The following is a 22,493-nucleotide window of genomic DNA, read 5'->3' as shown; positions in this document are numbered from 1 at the left end:
TTGCGTCATCTCCGCGCGTCCCTCCGCCCGCGGCGCCCAGCGGACGCGGTTGCACTTCCGGCCCCCGCCTCAAGGGGGAAGCAGCAGGCTGAGGAGAGCGGCGAGGGAGGCGGAGCATGCGCAGTGCGGCTCTCTCGACAGTTGTGGAGCCTGGACCTAAACTTATTTCCAGAATATCAGAACATAGCCAGCGCATTTATGTTCCAATCTGATCTTGCTCCAACTCTGCGGCACTTTTTCTGTTATCCTCACTTCATGGAGGAGAGGGAGGAGAAGTTAAGGGACGTGTCCAAAGTCAAACAACCTACTAAGCACCTATTGTGTCCCAAACACTGCCAAGAAGATAGGGTTAGTGAACAAAAAGCACAAAAATCCTGGCCTTCTGGGGCTTATCTCCTAGTGGAAGAGACAGATAAATAAGACATAACGCAAACTTTAGCAAGTGCTAAGGCGAAAAATTAAGGTTGGTGAGGGAAAGAAGAGAGATTATTATACTTGAACCTCAACTCTTACACACTCAGGCTGGTTACTTAACCTCTGGCTTTATTTTCCTCATCTGATCGTTCTGAGAACTAAGGAGATAAAACAATCTTTAGTGTCAAGCTACTTTTTAAGTTATAGCACTCAATTCCCACCACAACCCTACATGCTAGTTACTATTATCAGCTCCATTTGTAGAGATGGAGAAACCCAGGTCAAAAGAATATTTCAACATAGGCCTTCAGAGCATAAGTATCCTTATCTCTCCGTAAGGGCTCATAAATCTTACACACATGTGTGCACACACACACACAAACACACACACACAAACACATACATTTACACATCTTATACCAGCAGTGTCCAATAGGACTTTCAGCAATGGTATTCTCTATCTGTGCTGTCCAATAGGACAGCTAGTAACCTCTGGTGGCTCTCAAACACTTGAAAATTACCTAATGTGACTAAGGAAATAAAATCTTAGTTGTATTTAATTTTAATTAATTGAAGTTTTGACCCTGGTTGGTAGCTCAATTGGTTAGAGCACCATCCCAATATGCATGGTCTCTGATCAGCACACATATAAGAATCAACCAATGAATGCATAAATAAGTGAAACAACAAATCTCTCTCTCTCTCTCTCTCTCTCTCAAAAGCAACAAAAATAATTAAATGGTTGGTGAGGTCCCGGGCCCTGGGGCACTGGCATGTGGCTTATGGCTACTATACTGAACAGCTCAGTTGAGTGATATAGGCATAACACATAATATAGATGTAAGACAGTCACATATATAGTTAGTGGTAGAGCAGGGCTCCAAATAGCCTGAGTCCATCTACAGTACTTGAAACATGGGAAATAAAAAATGACTGTGTGAGTAGGGGGGTGGTGTGATGGGGGGACATGAGTACACAGATCAGATAACCTCCATGAAAGGGAAGGCAGTCCTAACTAAGGTAATCAAGAAAACCAAACACCTCTATATGTTTCCAGCAGTCTCAATCCAAATATGGTAGGAGTTTGATGACTCACACTGGAAATTCCAGATGGAGCTGCTCCAGAGGCAATATATTGTTTGAAGCTCTTATGGACAAAGAAACCAAATTCTCTAAGTTTAAGCTCAGAGGAGACCCAGGAGCAAAATATATGGCTCTATAAAAAATGAAAATTGCAAAATAGAATGTGTTTAATTAAATATCTCTAAGACCTATTTAATTGTTAGATTTAGTATATGTAAAAAATCCCTTTCATTTGAATGGTTTTCAAGGTTAGGTTTTCCAACTTTGTAAAAAGTTCCAATGTTAAGCAATGATTATTGAGAAAACCTAGACAACTTTAAATGTAATGAGCTATTCCTAGTCAAGTAATTACAAAAACTGACGTGAATAGCCAGTAAGAGGATCAACATGTGAAAAGAAGAAAGAGAAAAAAATAGCCTGGTCAGATAACAGAGCGCTCAGCACAACTGCTTCTGTGACAAAAACATGAAAATATGCTGGATGTTGTTCTTTCCTGAAAATAAACTTACTGGTGGAAACAATGTTTGAGATACTTCCTACATATATATGCTCTAGGAAAATAGCTAATGCTAAATATCAAATGCTCAGTCTCTTCAATTCAGGCTAAAATAGACTACGTTATTTTCCATTCTGGGATAGTTACCTGGGAGAGGTAGTTGGATGACACATGATTTAGTAAAGCTCTTCCATAGCCTACACTAGGAATTCAAAATCCTTCCCAATGAAATATATCCCAAACCTCACCATTTGTTTATATGGGGAGAAAAAATTGCACCCACTGGTATGACACCTATTCCTGGATGTTTAGTACCTTTCTTGCACGTGCATGTGTGGAGGGCATGAATTACTTCAACTGTTCAGTTGTGTGAGATGCACTCCAAAAACACTATGTGACATTTCTCCTTGTGTGATGATGGTGTGGAGAGGGGGTGTGGGTGAACTGTTCTTTCAACTCCCAGGCATACTTCATCAGAAACTGGCATAAAGACAAAGGGTCAGTTTCAAGAGGTACAGAAGAGTGGAAGCATTTAAAGAGGTTTTTTTTTTTTTTTTTTTTTTTTTTTTTAACTCTTTGTTCTGGATTCACTCTAGCTGTAACATGATCAGCACTTGCTCTCCTATACAGCCAGCAGGTATTCTGGGACAAAAGCTCAGGTTGATTGGCTAGAAACCTTATCCTTAAAGTCTGAGGCACCTAGTACTTCAATTGCTGTTAGACTGCCTTGATCCTGAGACACATTTGGGCATAATTTGGCATCTGGACTCAGTAATTTTCAAAGCCCTGAAATTGCTCACAGACAACATGCAGGTAAGTTTCTTATAATCTCTGAAGCATTTGCTATCTATTACAATAGCCTTTGAGGTGGCTGGGGTTTCTTCTATGTACAAATAATCAGCACTGAGAAAATGGAAAGGAATTCAGATTCTAATATCAGGACTTTGGTTTGGTTGTTTTTTCCTGTTCAACAGACATGGAAAAGTAAAAGATAGGAGTCAGGATTCTCTAGTGCAGTGGTTCTCAACCTTCCTAATGCCGCAACCCTTTAATACAGTTCCTCATGTTGTGGTGACCCCCAACCATAAAATTATTTTCGTTGCTACTTCATAACTGTAATTTTGCTACTGTTATGAATCGTAATGTAAATATCTGATATGCAGGATGTATTTTCATTGTTACAAGTTGAACATAATTAAAGCAGTGATTAATCACAAAAACAATATGTAATTATATATGTGTTTTCCGATGGTCTTAGGCGACCCCCAAAGGGGTCTCGACCACAGGAAACATTAAAGGAATTAAATCTCTGTTCATTGGTGCTTCCATCAACAGCACAAAGTGGAAGCGGAATAAAATGTTCGTTGGTGCTGCTCTAGTGGTTAAGAGCGAGCTTTGGAATTTGACATACTTGAGTTCAAATCATGGCTGTACTTAACCCCCTTACGCATTGAATGATCTTGGGCAAATTATTCAACAGCTCAATGCTCAGCTTAATTTTGAAAAACCTATTTGAAAGGGATATTGCCATGCTAAATGATTAAGGCATGCAACTGGGCCATGACAAGTGTTCAATAAGAGGTACCTATTATTATGGGAGGTTTTGTTGATGGAAGCACCAATGAACAGAGATTTAATTCCTTTAATGTTTCCTGGATCTATTATATTACAATACTGCATATACTCTTCTAAATGGAAAGTTGCCATCTCCTTTGATAAAGTGATGGAAGCTTGGCACCATTCCGTCCTAGATCTCTGAATGGGGTGCTAAGCAGAGAGCAGGAATTTGCCCATCTTGACAGACATGTCAGATGGATTAAGGAACATTGTCAAGACAATGTCAGAATCAAATATTAGAGTAAGTTGAAAAGTCATACTGGAATAATGTAAATGTTTGATAGTAGCCATCATGCAGTGGCCAACAAAAGCAACCATGTCATTGAAAAATAGCCCTTGACCTTTGTAATTAGAGAAGAAACTGATCCAAGAGCTTCAATTCCAGGAAGAACATCATGTATTTTCCTATAGGCTTTTAGCACAACGATGCCACTTGTTACTTTATATCCATGTGCCTATGTAGGACTCTTTGCTTTGACACAGAGCCTTGTATATAGTAAGCAGGCTCTCATCCAAACAGGCAAGAAAACAACCAACTAACATTTTATTCCGCTTCCACTTTGTGCCAAACACTAAACTCAGCACTACTGGAAAAGAGATAGGCATGATGCCTGCTGTCCAGAAGGCCATGATCTAGTTGGGGACAGATTAACAAAAACACTTAAAATAGTGTACCACTAAGTGTTGTAAGAGATATAGTGTTTGATGGGGGCAAAAACAGAAGTGGAGATGAAGGTTGAATGAACATGTGTCCTTTTCTTATTTAGGTGACATTCTGCAGACTTCGGACTCACCAGTGGTGTTTCATTCTGTTTAATGTTATCCTATTTCATGCCTTGTTTTTTGGGGCTGATTTTGTGGAAGAATACTTTCTGCATGCTTTGCCTTATGTAGATATGAAAGTTCTTGAAATTAAGGATAAGGCAAGAAAATTGAACATGGAGCCCCTAAGAAGTAATCTTTCCAAATATTATATCTTGAGCCAGTCGGAAGTGTGTAAAGGGAAGAACATATTTTTGCTCTCTCTTATCTTCAGTAGCCCCGGGAATCGAACAAGACGGGACCTCATCAGAAAAACCTGGGGTAACATGACCAGTGTCCAAGGGCATCCCATTCTCACACTGTTTGCTTTGGGAATGCCTATTATGGCAACTACCCAGCAAGAGATAGACAAAGAGTCCTATAAGTATAACGATATAATCGAAGGAATCTTTTTGGACAGTGCTGAGAACCAAACTCTAAAGATCATCACAATGACGCAGTGGGCTGTGACTTTCTGCCCTAACGCCTTATTCATTCTCAAAGTTGATGAAGATATGTTTGTCAATCCACTAAGCTTGGTAAATTATCTTCTCAATTTGAAAGAACACCTTGAAGATATCTATGTAGGAAGAGTTATCCATCAGGATATGCCCAATAGAGACCCTACTAGTCAAGAATTTGTCCCTCTTATTGAATACCCAGAAAAGTACTACCCAGATTACTGTAGTGGTGAGGCCTTTATTATGTCCCAAGATGTGGCTCGGATGATGTATATAGTTTTCAAAGAAGTACCCATTATGGTGCCTGCTGATGTGTTTGTAGGAATTTGTGCCAAGTTTGTTGGCCTTATACCCATCCACAGTTCAAGGTTTTCTGGGAAAAGACACATCAGATACAACAGATGTTGCTATAAGTTCATCTTCACATCTTCAGAAACTACTGATGCCGAAATGCCCTTGGCATGGAAGGAAATTAATGATGGGAAAGAATGTACACTGTTCGAAACTTACTCTGGACTCATTTCCTGCAAGCTTCTGACATACCTTGACAGCTTTAAACATTTTCATATTGGTAGCATAAAAAATGACGCCATGTATTCTGGTGATTAGGATTTCTCTTTCTTATACGTGTGTTCTTTTTAAATTAACCTCCAACCTTGTCACAGAAAGCACTCCTCCTTCTTTGTTTTATGTAGTTTTAATTGTACTCAGAAAGTTGCAAAGTTTTAGTGCCCCGATATACTACATCATATTGAAATCTCACTTCAAAGAATTTGAGTTGGTGTAGCATGACTCTTTTCCAAATAAAACCTCTCGTCCAGAAAAGTTAGAACATTAAATTTAATTACAACCAAAAGTCTGGTTTCTCTTTACAACTAGTGAATTTTAAAAAAATCATACTTATAAAACTCTCATGACTCAAGTGATAGCAGAGGTGACTAATTTTTGAGAATGATGTTAAAGAAAACGCAAAATAAGGAATTTAACAAATGTTCATCTTGTCTACAAACAGGAAACATTTTAGTAATCTGAGTGGCGGATTATATTCAATTTAAAGTTTTAGCTACTCTGTATATATATTAACTTAAACCTCACTAGTATAAAACTTGGGCCTCTAATGTTTCATGAAAAAGATTTTCATTAAGTACTAATTAGATGATTCATAGATGGGATGTTAACAAATTCATATTTTATGCTATGTATACACTCTGTATTAGTTTCCTAGGGATGCCAAAACAAAGTACCACAAATAGGGTGACATGAAACAGCAGAAACTTACTCACTTGAAGTTCTAGAGAAGTCTGAAATCAGGTTGTCAGCAGGGACATGCTCTCTCTGAAGCCTGTAGTGGAGAATCCTTCCTTGTCTCTTCTAGCTTTTGGTGGTTGCCAGCAATCCTTAGCTTACAGATGCATCACTTTAATCTCTGCCTCCATCTTCACATGGCTGTCTCCTGTGTGGCTGTGACCTCATATATGTGTTGTGTCTGTGTCCAAACTTACCTTTTATTTTAAGGACATCAGTCATTGGATTAGGGCCCATCCTAATGATCTCGTCTTAACTTGATTATTAGGAGTTTGTTTCCCTTTCTCTGATCAACTCAATATTGACTTGATGAATTTGAAAATTTAAAAGCAAAACCCTCAACAATGAGACCCACCAATAAATAAAGACAGTCTGGGGACCTTTCTGAGTTATCATGTTATCATTCCTCCCCCCACAAAACCACAAGAGAGTAAAATTCATTGACAAATATAAAAAAAGCATCGAAGAATACTAGAAACATTTTTTATAATTTATTTTCAAAGGAAATATAGTAACAACAAAAAAGAAAAAGAGACCTTTTCAAAGTATTTATTCTTATTATAGAGAACATAATTTTGAGATCCCATGTAGCTTGTTTTTCAAAGAATAATTTTATCCAAGACTTTGTAAGTAGAACCAGAAGAGGGGAAAGAAAAAAAAAAAAAAAGATGGCGAAGAGAAACAATTTAGTTCTATTTTAGTTCAAGCAAATTTTATTTATTTATTTGTTTGTTTATTTATTCTCACTAGAGGAATATGTTTATTGATTTTAGAAAGAGGAAGGGAGAAACATTGATTGGTTGCCTCCCATATGCAACCCAACCAGTGATCAAACCTGCAACCCAGGTATGTGCCCTGTCTGGACTCAAACCTGAAACCTTTTGGTGTACAGGACGACGCTCCAACCAACTGAGCCACCTGGCCAGGGCTAAAGCAAACTTTTAAAAAAGACAGTAAGTCCACAAGTTTTCTGGGAGAACAAAACTTCCATCTTCTTGTAAACAGTAAGGCAGTCAAATGAATGTGAAAAATATGTTTCAATTATAACCAAGTTTGTGCTCTCTTGGTTTCACATTGTACTTTATGTAGAAACACAACAAATGCTGGTGATAAAATTAGGTTCAACACACTACGATAATTCTGGGGGGAGAGAAGTCTCTGTTTAGTAAAATACAGAGAGAGTCAAATGCCTTAGGAGAAGTTTTGGTCCAAAAATGATTTAGACTCTAGAAGAAATCACTCAGCTCCTTCCACTGCTGTTGTGGAAATAGGTTTCACATAGTATGGACCTTCACTCACATAAGTTCTGAGTCTCAAATAATATGGGTTCCCAAAGATTTCTGCAATTGTCTTGGAATTCGCGAGTGCTTTCACCAGTTCATATTTGGCATCCTTTGAAGCTTTGTCATGCTCTATGGACCGGTCCATCACATACTCTACAAAACCTGGACTGTTAAACATAAGTTTCTGAGCCCAGGGTTGGTTTGCAATGGCCTGAAATGGAAGGCAGAGAGAACACAATTCCTTTGAGGCTTAAGAAATTAAGTTTGTTAGTCGGATGGCACAATCTTTAGAAAAAAATTTGGCAACACGAACCTTAAAAATGTTAATGTTTTGCCCAAGTAAATTCCCTCCTGGGAATCTAATTTAAGAAAATTTAAATGTTAAAAGTCTTTGTATACAAAGATATTCATTATAGCCCTAGCCGGTTTTGCTCAGTGGATAGAGCATTGATCTGCGGACTGAAGGGTTCTGGGTTCGATTCAGGTCAAGGGCACAAGCCTGGGTTGTGGGCTTGATCCCCAGTAGGGGGCATGCAAGAGGCAGCTGATCAATGATTCTCTTTCATCATTGATATTTCTATCTCTCTCTCCCTCTCCCTTCCTCTCTGAAATCAATAAAAATATATTTTTTAAAAAGATATTCATTACAGTGCGACAGTTACAGTATAAATGTCTAATAGTGAGGGGATGGTAAGTAAATTATAGTATACAGAAATACAAAAATGAAATAAACATTAAGAATATTTATTTAAAAATAGATAAATTGGTTATATGGTAAATGCTAGGACTACAAAGATAAATCAGGTATGGTTCCTATTCTCAACAAACTCTGTTTAATAGGTCAATAAATAAACATTTTCAACATAATGTAATAAATAGAACACAGAGGTATAATCCTTACCACAACTCTAATTATATAATGAGCTATACAATTATATTTACTGTCTGGGTCCCTCAACAGACAGTGAGCTACATGAAAGGAAGGTCTTGTATATTTTTCTTAACTATTGTATCCCTAGCACCTAGCAAAAAAACCTCACCAAAAACTCAATCAATATTTGCTGAATGTGCCCGGCTGGCGTGGCCCAGTGATTGAGTGCCAACCTATGGATCAGGAGGTCATGGTTCGATTCCTGGTCAGGGCAAATGCCCGGGTTGCAGGCTCAAACCCTAGCAGGGGCTGTGCCGGAGGCAGCCGACCAATGATTCTCTCATCACTGGTGTTTCTAGCTCTCTCTCCCTCTCCCTTCCCCTTTGAAATAAACAAAAATATATTTAAAAAGTTTTTGCTGAATGAATACATGCAAAATATGAGAGCCAACATTTCTTCACTCAACCTTGTGGAGATACCTGATCAGTCCTTGAAGTATGAATAAGATGTTAACAAGCAAAGTTAGGGAAGAATGTTTAAAGCAGAGGGCACGTGAAGGCCCAGAGATATGAAGCAAGCAGTTTGGTATCACTAGAGCATTAAGTGCCAGAAGGGGAATGGCCATAAATAGGGCTCATGAAGAAGACTGGTTAGGACAATAAGGGCTTACTTGATGGTAGATAAGGAATCTGGAATTAATTCTGTGAACCCATAGTACTCTGTGCTCTGCCACAGCATCTTGTGTATCCCTGGGACACGGCAGAGTGCCTGGCTCACTGAAAGTACTCATGTGTTGAACAGAGTCCCAGAAGAACCTGGGGAAAAGAAGGGGTTGCCTACCGTGAACACTTTTAAGGCACCACAGTGTAGTTCAGGAAAGGGTTGATTACTGATGCCACGGAAGAGCTCCAGCGGGTCCCGATATAAAGAAGAGAACCAGGATTCTGTCATCCTCAGGAGGTCATCAGTCTGCTGCTCAGGCTACAGGACGGAAAAGAAAAATCGCAAGACATCTGGAAGTCAGGAAACACAGCACTCTGTCATTAACTTGCTGTGTGATCTCTGCCAAGTGTGGAGCACCTTCCCCCAAACCCAGCCCATATTTTATCAGGTTTTTTGTTTGTTTTTTAATGAGGTTGATTAAGCAATATCTAGGGGCTGGTCCAGTTCCAATATTCTGTGATTCCACTTTAACTTAAAAAATGTCACTAGTCATATAATGAGGGCTATACTCTTTTACTAAGAGTAAGAAAGATGGCATTTATCTGATCAACATTTATATTAAATTAACCAGTATTATGTTAACTCATACAGATTTATTCTCCCAAGTACATCCCACTATGTTTCATTAACTTCCCACTCTACTTACTGGTAAATAAAGAATAGATGAAACTGCATCCAAACACCTAATTTTGAGCTCTGTTGAGGCATTCTTTGCTTGATATCCTATTCTCTTCAGTAAGCGTTCAAATCGAGTTCCTTTGAAGGATAATGAGATAGTTTTGATTGTCACAAAATACAAATAACGTGAAACTTACCATTTTAACCATTTTTAAGCATATAGCTCAGTGGCATTAAGTACATTCACATTGTTATGCATCCATCACCACCATCCATCTCCAGGACTTTCATTATTTCAAACTAAAAGTTGTACTCATTAAATAATAACTCCCCATTCCCCAATGTCCCCACTCCCTGGTGACCACAATTCTACTTTCTGTCTGTGTATTTGACAACTTTAGGTACTGTATAAGTGTAATTATACAGTATGTATCCTTTTGTGTCTGGCTTATTTCACTCAGCATGTCTTCAAGGTTTTTCCTTGTAGCATGTATGAGAATTTCATTCATTCTTAAGGCTGATTAACATTCCATTGTATGTATATACCACATTTTATTTATCCTTTCATCCATCAACGAACATGAGTAATTTCTACTTTTTGGCTATTGTGAACAATAGCTATTAATGAACACAGGTGTACAAGTATCTATTTGAGTCTGTTTTCAATTATTTTGGGTATATACATAGAAGTGGAATTGCTGGATCATATGGTAATTTTATGTTTAATTTTTTGAGGAACCACTAGTTTTCCACAATGGCCACACCATTTACATTCCCACCACATATATACAAGGATAAAATACAAGTAACATAAAATTTTCACATCCTTGTCAACACTTGTTATTTTCTTAAATAATAGCTATCTTAAATGAAGAAAGAGGTTTTTTTAAAGTGTGCTTTGCTTTCATATACTATGACCTCCACCAACTTAAACCAATATAAAAATAAACATGTAGTCAGAGACAAAGTGAGAAGGCTACAGCACACATTCATATGCAATACAGCATATATAAGTAAAAGTGTGGAGGAATAGGAATCAAAGGATCTGGATTTGAGTAGCAGCTGCTACACAGTCTGTATGATCTTAGAAACTTTTCTTAACTTCTCTGAGTTTCAACTACCTTATCTATAAAATGAGAATGACAATAGTATGTTCTTTGAAGGATTGTAAAAGGGTTCTGTCATAGGAAAATGCACTCAAAAAAGTACATATAACAAGGATACTAACTGTGATGCACAACGGTATATTAATTTTGAACATACACTTCACACAAGGGTTTTAACAGTGCCACCAAATTGTGCCAAATTCAGTGCTTTCAAGATACTCATGGATGTTCGATAAAAGTACCACATTTTAAAAAATGGGTTTATTGATTTTAGAGAGAGAGGAAGGGAGGGAAAGAGAGAGAAACACTGATCTGAGAGAGAAACATCCACTGACTGCCTACTGGGGATCAAGCCAGAAACCCAGGGATGTTCTTGACCAGGAATTGAACTAGCGACCTTTTGGTGCATGGGACAAACACTCTTCCAACTGGGCAACACTGGCCAGGGCAAAAGTATCTCTTAACATGACATCTTGTAATAATTTTTCCCTGGTCCTTGACATTACAGGTATAAAAAATCTATCTTTTCATTAAATATTCACAACAACCCTGAGAAGTAGTTGTTATACCCTTTTTTAAAAATGAGGAAAATGAAATACTTTCAACAATAAAGATTTGAAAAAAAAAGAGGAAAATGAGGCCTACAGTAGTGAAGCAAATACAATTAAAGAAGCTAAGTCAGTGAAAGAACCTAGTTCTTCCTGACTCCAGCCCATCATCTTTTTACCATGAATATTATTTAAGGAAGATGCAGCGGGAAAGAGTGCTTGCTCCAGCCAAGTTCAAAAAAATATTCACTAATAATTATGAGACTTTTTAGGAATGAGTCCAAGGTCGTGGTAAAAGATTGCCATATATAAAAGCAGTTTTAACAATGCAATTAATGTACCAGCCAACAAACTTACATATTGAATCCTGGCTCAGTGGATAGAGCGTCGGCCTGCAGACTGAAGGGTCCCAGGTTTGATTCTGGTCAAGGGCACATGCCCATGTTGCAGGCTCAATCCCCAGAAGGGGGTGCGAGGGAGGCAGCCGATCAATGATTCTCTCTCATCATTGATGTTTCTATCTCTCGCTCCCTCTCCCTTTCTCTCTGAAATCAATAAAAATATATTTAAAAAAAAAAAAAAGGATATCCCTGCCCTGGCTGGTGTAGAAAAGTTAGTTGAGCATCATCCCCTGTACTGGTCAGGGCATGCAAGAGGCAGCCAATTGATGTTTCTCTCTCCCTTCTTCTCTCTCTAAAATAAATAGACATATTAAATAAAAACTTTAAAAATTAAGATATCCTTAAAGAAAGCTAAAACAAGTCATACCAACCTGTCTTCTGTAAAACCTGTTTTCCTTCAATATTGGATCCCAGGATTCCAATTGTGTCCACTGCTACGCCAATCATGGTGGGGTCCTGACTTTCTGTCATTTCAAAGACTTTTTCCACAAAAACTGGAAAACGCTCGCAGATCTGTTGAGGACTATCCATGATGGCCAAGTTCCCAAAAAACTTCACAAATCCTAGAGATATTTACAAAAATGTATTTTAATAGGGGAAGAAGACAGCATAAATTGCAGGTCCTATGTTTCCACAGGGACAGTAATAAACTATTACTGTGAAAGGCTATAGTACTATGTTGTCTTGAAATGAGACAGACCATAAGGAAATATTGAAGGACCTAAAAAGAGTGGTCCCAGGGTGTTAATGGAGCTGGGTGAAAAAAGCATTGTCACAAGCAAGAGGGAGAACAAAGAACAAGGATCAGTGGATACAAATCACAGGAAGGTAAGTTTGGAGTTATTATTAGGAAGAAATTTTAAAGCAGATTTTCTTCAATCAAGTAATCTAGGCTACCTAATAAAGGAATAAATCTCCAATTTCTGGAAATGCTCAAGAAAAACTAATCAATCATGTCCTTGAACAGAATAGCTGGAATAGTTCCTGTATTAGCTAAAGATTACAACTCAAAGATTTGATGAATCTGTGAATATACTGTAAATATCACTACTAGTATTTTAATTTATGTTTCTTATAGCTGAGATGCACAGGAAACAATCCTAATGATCTAAACAGTAGTATTTCCAGAAAATCAGAATCAATACTGCAATGGCTCCCAGAGCAATAGATTCTACCTCATTAAGGGGCTATGAGTTGGGTATCATCTCAAGGGAATAAGCTCTAAAGATGATGATCCTTGGTCTGCCCTGACAGCAATAACTCAGAAACAAAACATGCGCCATCATTTCCACAGGCATCAATATTTCTTACCTGGTAAATAGAAGCTAGAAAAAGGGTCTGAATCTGCCCCAATAATTATATTAGATATCTGATCAATCACTCCTTCTTGAGCAAGGTACTGTCGTCCATGATGAGTATATGCCATTGACGTCACCATTTCTATACAGGTAGCTCTGAAATGCCAAGATTTTGCATATGATTAGCATGGTTTAGGAATTGTTTTCATGTAAGTTATCTTATTTAATTCTTCCCATGAAATCTGAAAGGTCAATAATCCTGGCTCTACTTTTCACATGAGGGTACAGGATGAGAAAATTGCAGTGACTTGTCCGGAATCACATCTTTATTACAAGGTACAGTTTAGACTTAAATCTTGACTTTCTGACTTAAGGTGCACTTATTATTTCTACTATAATAAAGCTACTCCTAAGAGATTTTTAAAAAAACTTTTGTTTTATCTTGATATGTCAAACATATACAAAAGTACAGAGAACAGAACAGTAAGCCCCCAGGTAACCATAATCCTGATTATATAGTTATCAAGATTTTGCTTTTCTTATTTCATCTATTTTTTTTACTGAATTATTTTAAAATCAGTTCTAGTCATTTTGCCATTTACCCCTGCATACTTTAAAACATCTCTAAAACACATGTTTTCTCACACAATTATAATGCTTTTACCACATATTTAAAAATTAATAGTAATTCTTTGGTATCACTTAATACCCAAACATTATCAAATTTTCCCAATTAACTAAAAAACTATTTGTAGGTGTTTTTTTTTATGTCATAAAATCTGATACAGAACTAAAAAATTAACAAAATTAATTTCCAATGCTTTGAAAAAGTGTAACTGGTGTCTGATTTTTGCATATGAGTTTAACAATTTTGGTCACATTTAAAAAACACAGGACAATCAACAAATCACTTAAGGAAAACAAACTTCTGTATACACAAAGATAACTACAGTGCTATTATAACAGCAAAATATTTGAAGCACACTAAGTGTTCAACAGTGAGGATATATTGGTAAATTGTGGAATATCAACAAGGAAACATTTGACAAGGGGGTTTAGAGAATAGAGTACTGGGAGTGAAAAGATTGGAATTAACATTTCTTTGAGGACCTATGTCAGCCACTGTCTTGGTCTCTATGATAAATGCACTTAATCCTCATATTACCTTCTTTATAGATTTGCCATTGTTACATTTAGATGAGGTGCAAAACAGTTACAATAATTTGTCCAAGGTCAATCAGCTAATAAGCAGAGATGCATGTAAGCCCAAGTCTTACTCATGTTTAAAAGTCCATGTTTTCTATCATGCCATAGTGCTATTTATTTAACACCAAAAAATGTGTATGGTAGCACATTAAGTAATGCAAAATGGCAGTTATGTGATTACAAATTTTTAAAAGCAGGCAGGAAGCCCAGCTGGTGTGACTTAGTGGTGGAGCATTGACCTATGAACCAGGAGGTCACAGTTCAATTCCTGATCAGAACACATTCCTGGGTTATGGGCTCAATTTCCCCAGTGTGGGGCATGCAGGAGTCAGCCAATTTTCTCTCAACATTAATGTTTCTCTCTCCCTCTCTGAAATCAAGTTAAAAAAAATATGGTTTGTTTTTTTTTAAAGCAGGCGTGTATGCCTAAGGACAGGGAACAAAAGTAGCTGTATTACCCTAGCTGGTTTGGCTCAGTAGATAGAGCATCAGCCTGCAGGGTCCCGGGTTCAATTCCGGTCAAAGGCACACGCCGGAGTTTCGGGCTCAATCCCTAGGATGGGGCGTGCAGGAAGCAACTGATCCATAATTCTCCCTCATCATTGATGTTTCCATCTCTCCTTCTTTGAAATCAATAACAATATATTAAAAAAAAAAGTAGCAGTATTCTCATATGGGGCTCTACTAAGTTCCAGTATGTTGTCACAATATCACTTGAGCAATTTTCTAAAGGCCCTTTCTTCAGAACATACTTTGTCATGAGACTGCAACCTAGGCACAAGCTCCACTAGGGAAGATAAGTCGAAAGTTTGTTTTCTGGCCCTCCAAAGGAGGACACTATGCTCTAAGAACTCTCTCAGCCAACATACCTGACCAGCACATCTTCCCCAGTCAGCTCTCTGAGAAGCTGGGTTACCAACCCACTGGTGGAACAGTAGTTTAGAGATTCTGGTGACACAGAAGAGATCTCCACAATTAGCTGAAAGAACAGAAAAACAGAAAGGTCAAAACAACCCCAAACTTGTTAAATCTCATTTTATGATAAATGCAGGATTAGGCACTTTATAGGAAATTTAAAAAAATATATATTACATGTATTTATCTCCACAAGTAGGAAAATTTCACTGAACAAATAAGAAATTATTTTGGGCCCCGGCCAGGGGGCCCAGTTGGTTGGAACGTCATTTCATACACCAAAAAGTTGCAGGTTTGATTCCTAGGCAGGGCACACACCTAGGTTGCCAGTTCAATTCCCAGTTGGGGCACGTATGGGAGGCAGTCGATAACACTCCATTATATCTGGGTGTATGTGCACTTTTTACAAAAGAAATTATTATCAAGGTACAAAAGCCTGAATCAGCAACAATAAAAAGATTGCAAAAATCATTCATTCATCCATGCCTGCATTCTATCTGTCAGTCATTCACTTACTCATTTATCAAGTATGTTCTACGGGCTTACTAGAGAATTTCAAGCAGAGAAATGACAGAACCAGATTTTGTTTTTTGTTTTTAAATCCTCACCTGGGAATATGTTTATTGATTTAGTAAGAAGAAACATCGATCGGTTGCCTCCCATACATGCCCTGACCGGGCATCAAACCGGCAACCTAGGTATGTGCCCTGATGAGGAATTGAATCCACAACTTCTTGGTTAAAAGATCATGCCAACTACATGTTAAGATAGACTAGTAGTGACAAAAATGGACGAGACTAGTTTGGATGCAGTTAAAGTAGTTCAGGTGAGAGATCAGTAGCTTAGACTTGGGCGCTACTGGCTTTATCAAGGAAGACAAATGCTTGGGTTTAAGAAAAACGGACACAACGTGATGACTGAATGGATATGTGGCCAAGAGAACAAAGCCTCAAAGAGAATGAGCTAGAGGTGTAATAGCCAACTGCATGGACTATGAGACAGGGCCAGTTTGTTGTTGCTGTTTTTTTTATTAGAGGCATGAAGTGGCTAGAAAAGATCATGAGTTTGGTTTAAACATAGGTGTGAGGGGCCTAGAATATGTCCAAGGAGAAGAGAGTTAACAGTTGGACATGAAGATCTGAGCTCAAAAGAGAGATAGGTCTGGGTTGGAGGTTTACATTTGGAAGTCATCACCATTATTGGTCGGCACTGAAATCACAGGATGAATAATATTGCCTAAAAATGGATACAGAGCCTTGACTGGTTTGACTCAGTGGATAGAGCGTCGGCCTGCGGACTGAGGGGTCCCGGGTTTGATTCCGGTCAAGGGCATGTGCCTTGGTTGCGAGCGCATCCCCAGTGGGAGGTGTGCAGGAGGCAGCTGATGGATGTTTCTCTCTCATCGATGTTTCTGACTCTCTATCCCTCTCCCTTCCTCTCTGTAAAACGTCAATTAAAACATATTTAAGAAAAATAAAATAAAAATGGATACAGATTACAAGGAGACGAGAGCCTGGGATTCTGCCTTCACAAACCCCAACAATTAATAGCTCAATAGATAACAAGCCAGGAGACTTAGAAGAAACAGCTAGAGAGGCAGAAAGAAAATCAGTATGAAGGCATACAAAGTAAGCTCTGAAGAGGGAATTAGACTGTAGAGGATTTGTTTTAAATATGCAGCCTAGTAATTGTGTGGCCTTGGGTCAATTACTCCATTAATAGTGAGGTTAATAATAATGGTATATAGGGATTATTGTGAGAACCAAGACAATACATGTGAGGATTTAGCACAGGACTCAGTACAAAGCTGGTAAAAATGGGAACCATTTCTTCTTACTACTACTACTACAACTAAGTGTTTCAAAGTCTAGTTCCAATGGTATCTACTCTACTGTAGTACTTAATAAAGCAGTATACATATTTTTATGACTGTCTCACATACTAGGTGGAGAGTTCATCCTATATCCCCAGTACCCAGTATAAGGCCTAACACAGACTATATACTCAATAAATGCATGTTAAATGACCCATCTTGCCTTCAAAGGTAACTCTTCCTGCATTCTGAATCGTAGGCATCAGAAAGTGTGCTTTTCATCTTACCTCATAGACCCTATATCGAACAATATCATTTGTTTTCATTACAGTTTTCAAATCATCCAGCAGATTGCTTTCAAATAAAGCCTCCAGTCCAGCTTGGGTCAGTGATATTCTTGACAGGGATTTAATGGCCTTATAAGGAAAGAAAATATCTCTTAATTCATAAAAACACAAAATAGTAATATCTACTGCATAAGACTGATGTGAAAATTAGTGTCTTGAATGCACCTTGTCCCATGAGCATTCACTATGTTTTAATTATTACTATTTATAATTGGAAAAGATACACAGCATTCTCAACAGAAAATAATTATGTAAGTTTTGCTTCTTAGGAAGTAACCCAATGTAAACCCTATGACCGATAACTCAGATATGTGTACTCTAGAAAGTAGAAGTTTACTAGTACTTATTCAACACCATTTATTTATTTGACACCATCTATATGAAGCTGCAATTACACAATCATCTCTTCTAAACTTCCACCTCTCAATCCAGAAAGCCTTTCTTTGTCGTTTAAGACACTAATACCTCTGCATGTTCAAGTGGATTGTTGCAGCTGACTCACCGCTTTAGCTACAGATAGATTGTCTCCACCAATACAATAAATGACTTGTTTTAGTAATTCAGGATTATTTAGAACCTCAGTAACAGCATCAGAATTTTCAACAATTCTTCCAACCTGAAAGAAAAAAACAATCAGAAATACTCTTCCAAGGTACGGCAACAAATGAACATCTGACGGTCAAATTACCTTAGTGTACAGTTATTCTAATAGTTACTGATTACAACTACAAGACAAGTCATTAAAAATTCCAAATAACCCACATTCATTAAAGCCAAGCACACAATGGCATAGTCATATCTATGAAAGAAAAATAAAAAAATAAAATGGGTAAAGAGTTGAGACACCTCAGTGAGTGAAAACAATAAAATTCCTAGTTCTATTCCCTTTTAGCTAAACTGAAACCCTGGGCAAGTAACTTCTCTGAGCCTAATTTCTTATCTGTAAAGTGGGAATATAATACTTAAGTACAGGATAGTAATGAAGATTAAATGAGACTAAGTAGGTAAAGCACATACTACAGTGTCTGGCACATAAATGATAAATTGATATTTTCCCCAATCTGTTGAATAAACATTTTAGAGGAGAAAAGGAAAAACAGTAATTGAATACCTATTGGATAAACTAACTGCTCAGATACTAACATTCTCAGCAGCAGTTCTTCACCCAAATAGTAGCATGTTTTGACTACCAGAGTGATAAGAACTGTTTTAATTTGTTGGTTTAGGAACCTTTACAACAGAACTTTGTTCATGCCAGTATAACAACATGACTTAACATGGCAATCTTTTTCTCTAGACTAGGGGCTCCTCTAAGGAAAGAAATAAGTTTTTATTTACCTTAGTAGCTCTAACAACATATGGTACAGTGCCTGGCATGTAAAAGTAACTCAGTATTTGATGAATGAATACTGCCGATGGTACTTAGAACTTCTTACTTTAACTTGTATCCCCCTGGTCATAGTTAGCTATGTACACTCGAATAGACTAGACCAATGGTCGGCAAACTCATTAGTCAACAGAGCCAAATATCAACAGTACAACGATTGAAATTTCGTTTGAGAGCCAAATTTTTTAAACTTAAACTATATAGGTAGGTACATTGTTATTAACTTAATTAGGGTACTCCTAAGCTGGCCTTTGCTAAAAACGTCCTCAATCTGATTGAGGTACATTCGCTGAGTCGACCCCTTCCAACTCTCCCATCCACACTCGTCTTGTATACTTGTTTCACCCAGGCCAAAAACCGACTTCTGCCCACGGGCCACGAAGTGCGCGCCCGCATGTGGTATTTTGTGGAATAGCCACACTCAAGGGGCCAAAGAGCCGAATGTGGCTCGTGAGCCGCAGTTTGCCCACCACTGGACTAGACACTCCCTAGGGACAGCGAGAGATCATGTTTTCTTCATCTCCCTGCACAGAAACTCGCCCAGAGCAGGTGGTCACTAAGGGTTGGTTCCCTTATTATGTGCTAGCAAGATTTCATACCTGGGATAGAGTGAGGATTTTTACGGAATCATTGGGGTGAGTCAGTCCCCTCTGCAGGTCAACCCTGAAGTTCCGAGCCACGTGAACTGGCTCCAGAGCCTGGAGCAATCTCTCCAGAATGGATACACACAAAGTGGTCTGTTCCCTAAAGGAGATACCATAGACCTCATTAGTTCATGTCCTTTCAGGTAGAAGGGAATCTAATAATATCTGACCCCTGGCTCAATGAGGATCTCCACACAGACTTCTCTTCAAAACATCAGCTTCTACTTTAACATTAAATGTTCATTAAACATTTACCACGTACCTATTATGTGCCATGCCTGTGCTGGGGCTACAAAGAATGATAAGATATATTCTATAACCACAAGGAGCTCAGTCTAATGGAAGATACAGAAAAATAGGCAACTATAATCCAGTTAGATAAAGGCTAGCTTAAAGCTGGGAGCTGTGGGAACTCAGTAAAGAACAAAGGAAACAGGGTATACCTGAGCAAATTTTTAAGTTACCCAAGAGAAGAAAGGTAAAGGGCATAGTAGCACATGAAAAGGCACAGAGTGGTATGCATTCAAGGAACCACAAGTAACTTGGTATGACTGGGATCAGAAAGGGAGAGAAATGGGAAGAAGGTAGGTAAAAGGAAAAAGATGAATGTCAAGAAATGAAATTTTAAAAAATGCACAGCAATCAGATTTTGATTGGTCTTTTATGTCCTGCTATGGAATTTCACCTTTTCCCAGACGGCAATGGCAAGTCAAGATGGGCTTTTAAAGCAGAATTAACATGATGAGATCTGACTTCTAGAAATCACTCTGTCAGTGTTAGAGAAAGAATTTTCAGTTAGAAGTTTATGTTGAGGTGATGAAGGAATGAAAGAGGTTCAAGAAGCTATTAAAGAAGTAAATTAATCAAAACTTGATGACTACCAGATGTACATTCAGAAGGTGTTTCAAGAATAACTTCTTTGTCTCTTAATAGGCAGCAAAGGCAACTGAGCACTCATACATTGCTAATAGGAAGCACACTATTAAATTGGTATGATCTTGCTAAAAGGCGATCAAGTAATAAATAGCAAAAGCCTTAAAAATGAACATATCCCCAAGATCACTGAAAACATGTTCACACAAAAATTTGTACACGAATATTCATAGCAGTGGAAACAACCCAAATGCCCATCAATTAAATGCATAAATGTGGTATATCCACACAAAGGAATATTCCTCACAAAAAGGAATGAAGTACTGATGCATGCTACAACATGAACCTTGAAAATATGTTAAGTGAAAGGAGCCAGACACAAAAGGATTCCTTTTGACAATGATTCCATTTACATGAAATGTTCAGAATAGACAAATTCAGAGGCAGAAAGCAGATCACTGGCTGCCAGAACCTGCAAGTGGATGAAAGGGGGAAGGGGAGAGACCGCTAAAGGGTTTCTTTTCCTTTAAAAAAAAAATTGCGGTCCTGACTACGTAGCTCAGTTGGTTAGAGTGCAGTCCCCATATACCGAGGTGGCAGGTTTGATCTCCAGTCAGCTCACATACAAGAATCAAGTAATGAATGCATAAATAAGTGGAACCACAAATCAATGTTTCTCTCTCCAAAAATCAATCAATAAAAATTGCAATTGTACAGACCATAAAATTTACAATTTTTACCATCTTTTTCACTGATTTCGGAGAGTGGGAGAGAGAGAGAGAGAGAGACAGAAATATCAATGATGAGAATCATTGACGGACTGCCTCCTGCATGCCTCCTCCTGGGGATGGAGCCCGCAACCTGGGCATGTGCCCTGACCGAGAATCAAACTGTGACCTGGTTCATGGGTCAATGGTGTGACCGGGCCCATTTTAATCTTTTTTTTTTCTTTTTAAAAATTTATCTTTATTATTGAAAGTATTACAGATGTCCCCTTTGTTTCTTTTTTCCCCCACTGACCCCCTCCACCCCACTCCTAGGCCTTCACCACACTGTGTCTGTGTCCATGGGCTATGCATACATGCATATCATAATTCCCCGATTTATCTCTCCCCACCACCACCTAGCCTCTGAAATTCCTCAGTCTGTTCCATGCTTCTATGTTTTAACCATTTTGTAAGTACAGTGCTGTGGCATTAAGTACATTCACAGTGTTGTGCAGTCATCACCAGGATCCAACTCCGGAACTTTTTCATCTCCCATTGAAACTGAAACTGCATCCATGGAACACTGACGCCCCATTTTCCCTTTCCCTCAGCCCCTGGCGACCATTCAACTTTCTCTACGCATTTGACTACTTTAGGTACCTCATGTAAGTGGGATCCTACAATATTTTCAAGTAGAAAAGTTTTGGATCACAAGTATTTTTTAACTCTTCTAAATTACGGAATACAAAGTATACCTGCATGTTAAATTACTGGACCAAATGGTGTATGAATCTAAAATGTTGATGGATCTAGCAAAATTGCCAGGATAGGACTCCTCCTGAGGAGAAAAAAAGTCAAGCACTGGTGCACAAAGACTGTGGAGTCCTCCCTGCGGGCGGGAAACCTTGCTTCCCCGCCCTCAAGTCCTACTTTAAGGATGAAGGCAGTGAGGCCAGGGGGTGGTCAGGGGCACAGCTCGGGGGCTGGGCTTGCACCCCATTTCTTGCCTCTCAGCCTAGGGTCCTTCCCTCTCTGAAATTTCAGCTTTTTTTTTTAAACCTTTATTTGCGACTGGGTAAAGCCCTCCCTCCATCCCAGCCGCTCGCGTCTCCACACTTGGCGGAGTCTCCCCGTCCGCCTCCCCCCACCCCCACGCCGCTCAAGCTGCGGGGTCCTCTCACCGATGGTTCTCAATGAGCAGGGAGAAAAGCGGACTCAGGCGCAGTTCCGCCGCGTGCTCGCGGAGCTCGCTGAGCGGCACCGCCTGCAGCACCGACTGAAGCGCGCGCAGCTCCTCCAGCGGCGCTTCCAGCCGCGACACATCCCTCAGCAGCGACAGCGCCTGGGCCGCCATCATGCCTCCTTCAGCAGAAAGGGGCTTGCACGACCGCCTTCCCGGCTCCCGGCTCCAGGATCCCGGCGGGATTCTCCGAGTCTCGCGAGATCTGAGGGACGCAACCTCCCTTCGCTGAATATTGGCTGTGACTGTGAACCGTCCGGCCTCCGCAGTAGCGAGGCGGAGCTGGCGGACCGCGCACGGTCCAGGTATTCCCAAGCCTCGCGAGATGTGGGTCCG

The 22,493-nt window shown here is 39.0% G+C and overlaps 2 protein-coding genes across 2 annotated transcripts; one reads left to right on the top strand and one right to left on the bottom strand.

Annotated features, from left to right (window-relative positions):
• The first annotated feature begins 2,730 nt into the window (after positions 1 to 2,730).
• On the top strand, positions 2,731 to 5,697 carry LOC102245471 (putative UDP-GlcNAc:betaGal beta-1,3-N-acetylglucosaminyltransferase LOC100288842). The gene is made up of 2 exons (XM_014550181.1): positions 2,731 to 2,806; positions 4,378 to 5,697. Exons 1-2 carry the CDS (start codon positions 2,801 to 2,803, stop codon positions 5,479 to 5,481), a joined length of 1,110 nt encoding a protein of 369 aa, XP_014405667.1. The 5' UTR covers positions 2,731 to 2,800; the 3' UTR covers positions 5,482 to 5,697.
• A 1,368-nt stretch (positions 5,698 to 7,065) lies between these two features.
• PSMD5 (proteasome 26S subunit, non-ATPase 5) lies at positions 7,066 to 22,352 on the bottom strand. The gene is made up of 10 exons (XM_005879210.2): positions 22,099 to 22,352; positions 19,293 to 19,437; positions 17,809 to 17,922; positions 17,247 to 17,375; positions 15,101 to 15,210; positions 13,039 to 13,181; positions 12,099 to 12,290; positions 9,701 to 9,810; positions 9,172 to 9,312; positions 7,066 to 7,671 (listed from the first exon to the last, which is right to left on the bottom strand). The coding sequence occupies exons 1-10, from the start codon at positions 22,272 to 22,274 to the stop codon at positions 7,414 to 7,416; spliced, it is 1,518 nt and encodes a 505-aa protein (XP_005879272.1). The 5' UTR covers positions 22,275 to 22,352; the 3' UTR covers positions 7,066 to 7,413.
• Between the last annotated feature and the right edge of the window lie 141 nt (positions 22,353 to 22,493).

The sequence above is a fragment of the Myotis brandtii genome, unplaced genomic scaffold (genome assembly GCF_000412655.1).
Source record: "Myotis brandtii unplaced genomic scaffold, ASM41265v1 scaffold589, whole genome shotgun sequence".
Taxonomy (NCBI): domain Eukaryota; kingdom Metazoa; phylum Chordata; class Mammalia; order Chiroptera; family Vespertilionidae; genus Myotis; species Myotis brandtii.
Note: the sequence above shows the minus strand (reverse complement) of the source record. Positions and strands in the feature narration are given on the sequence as shown.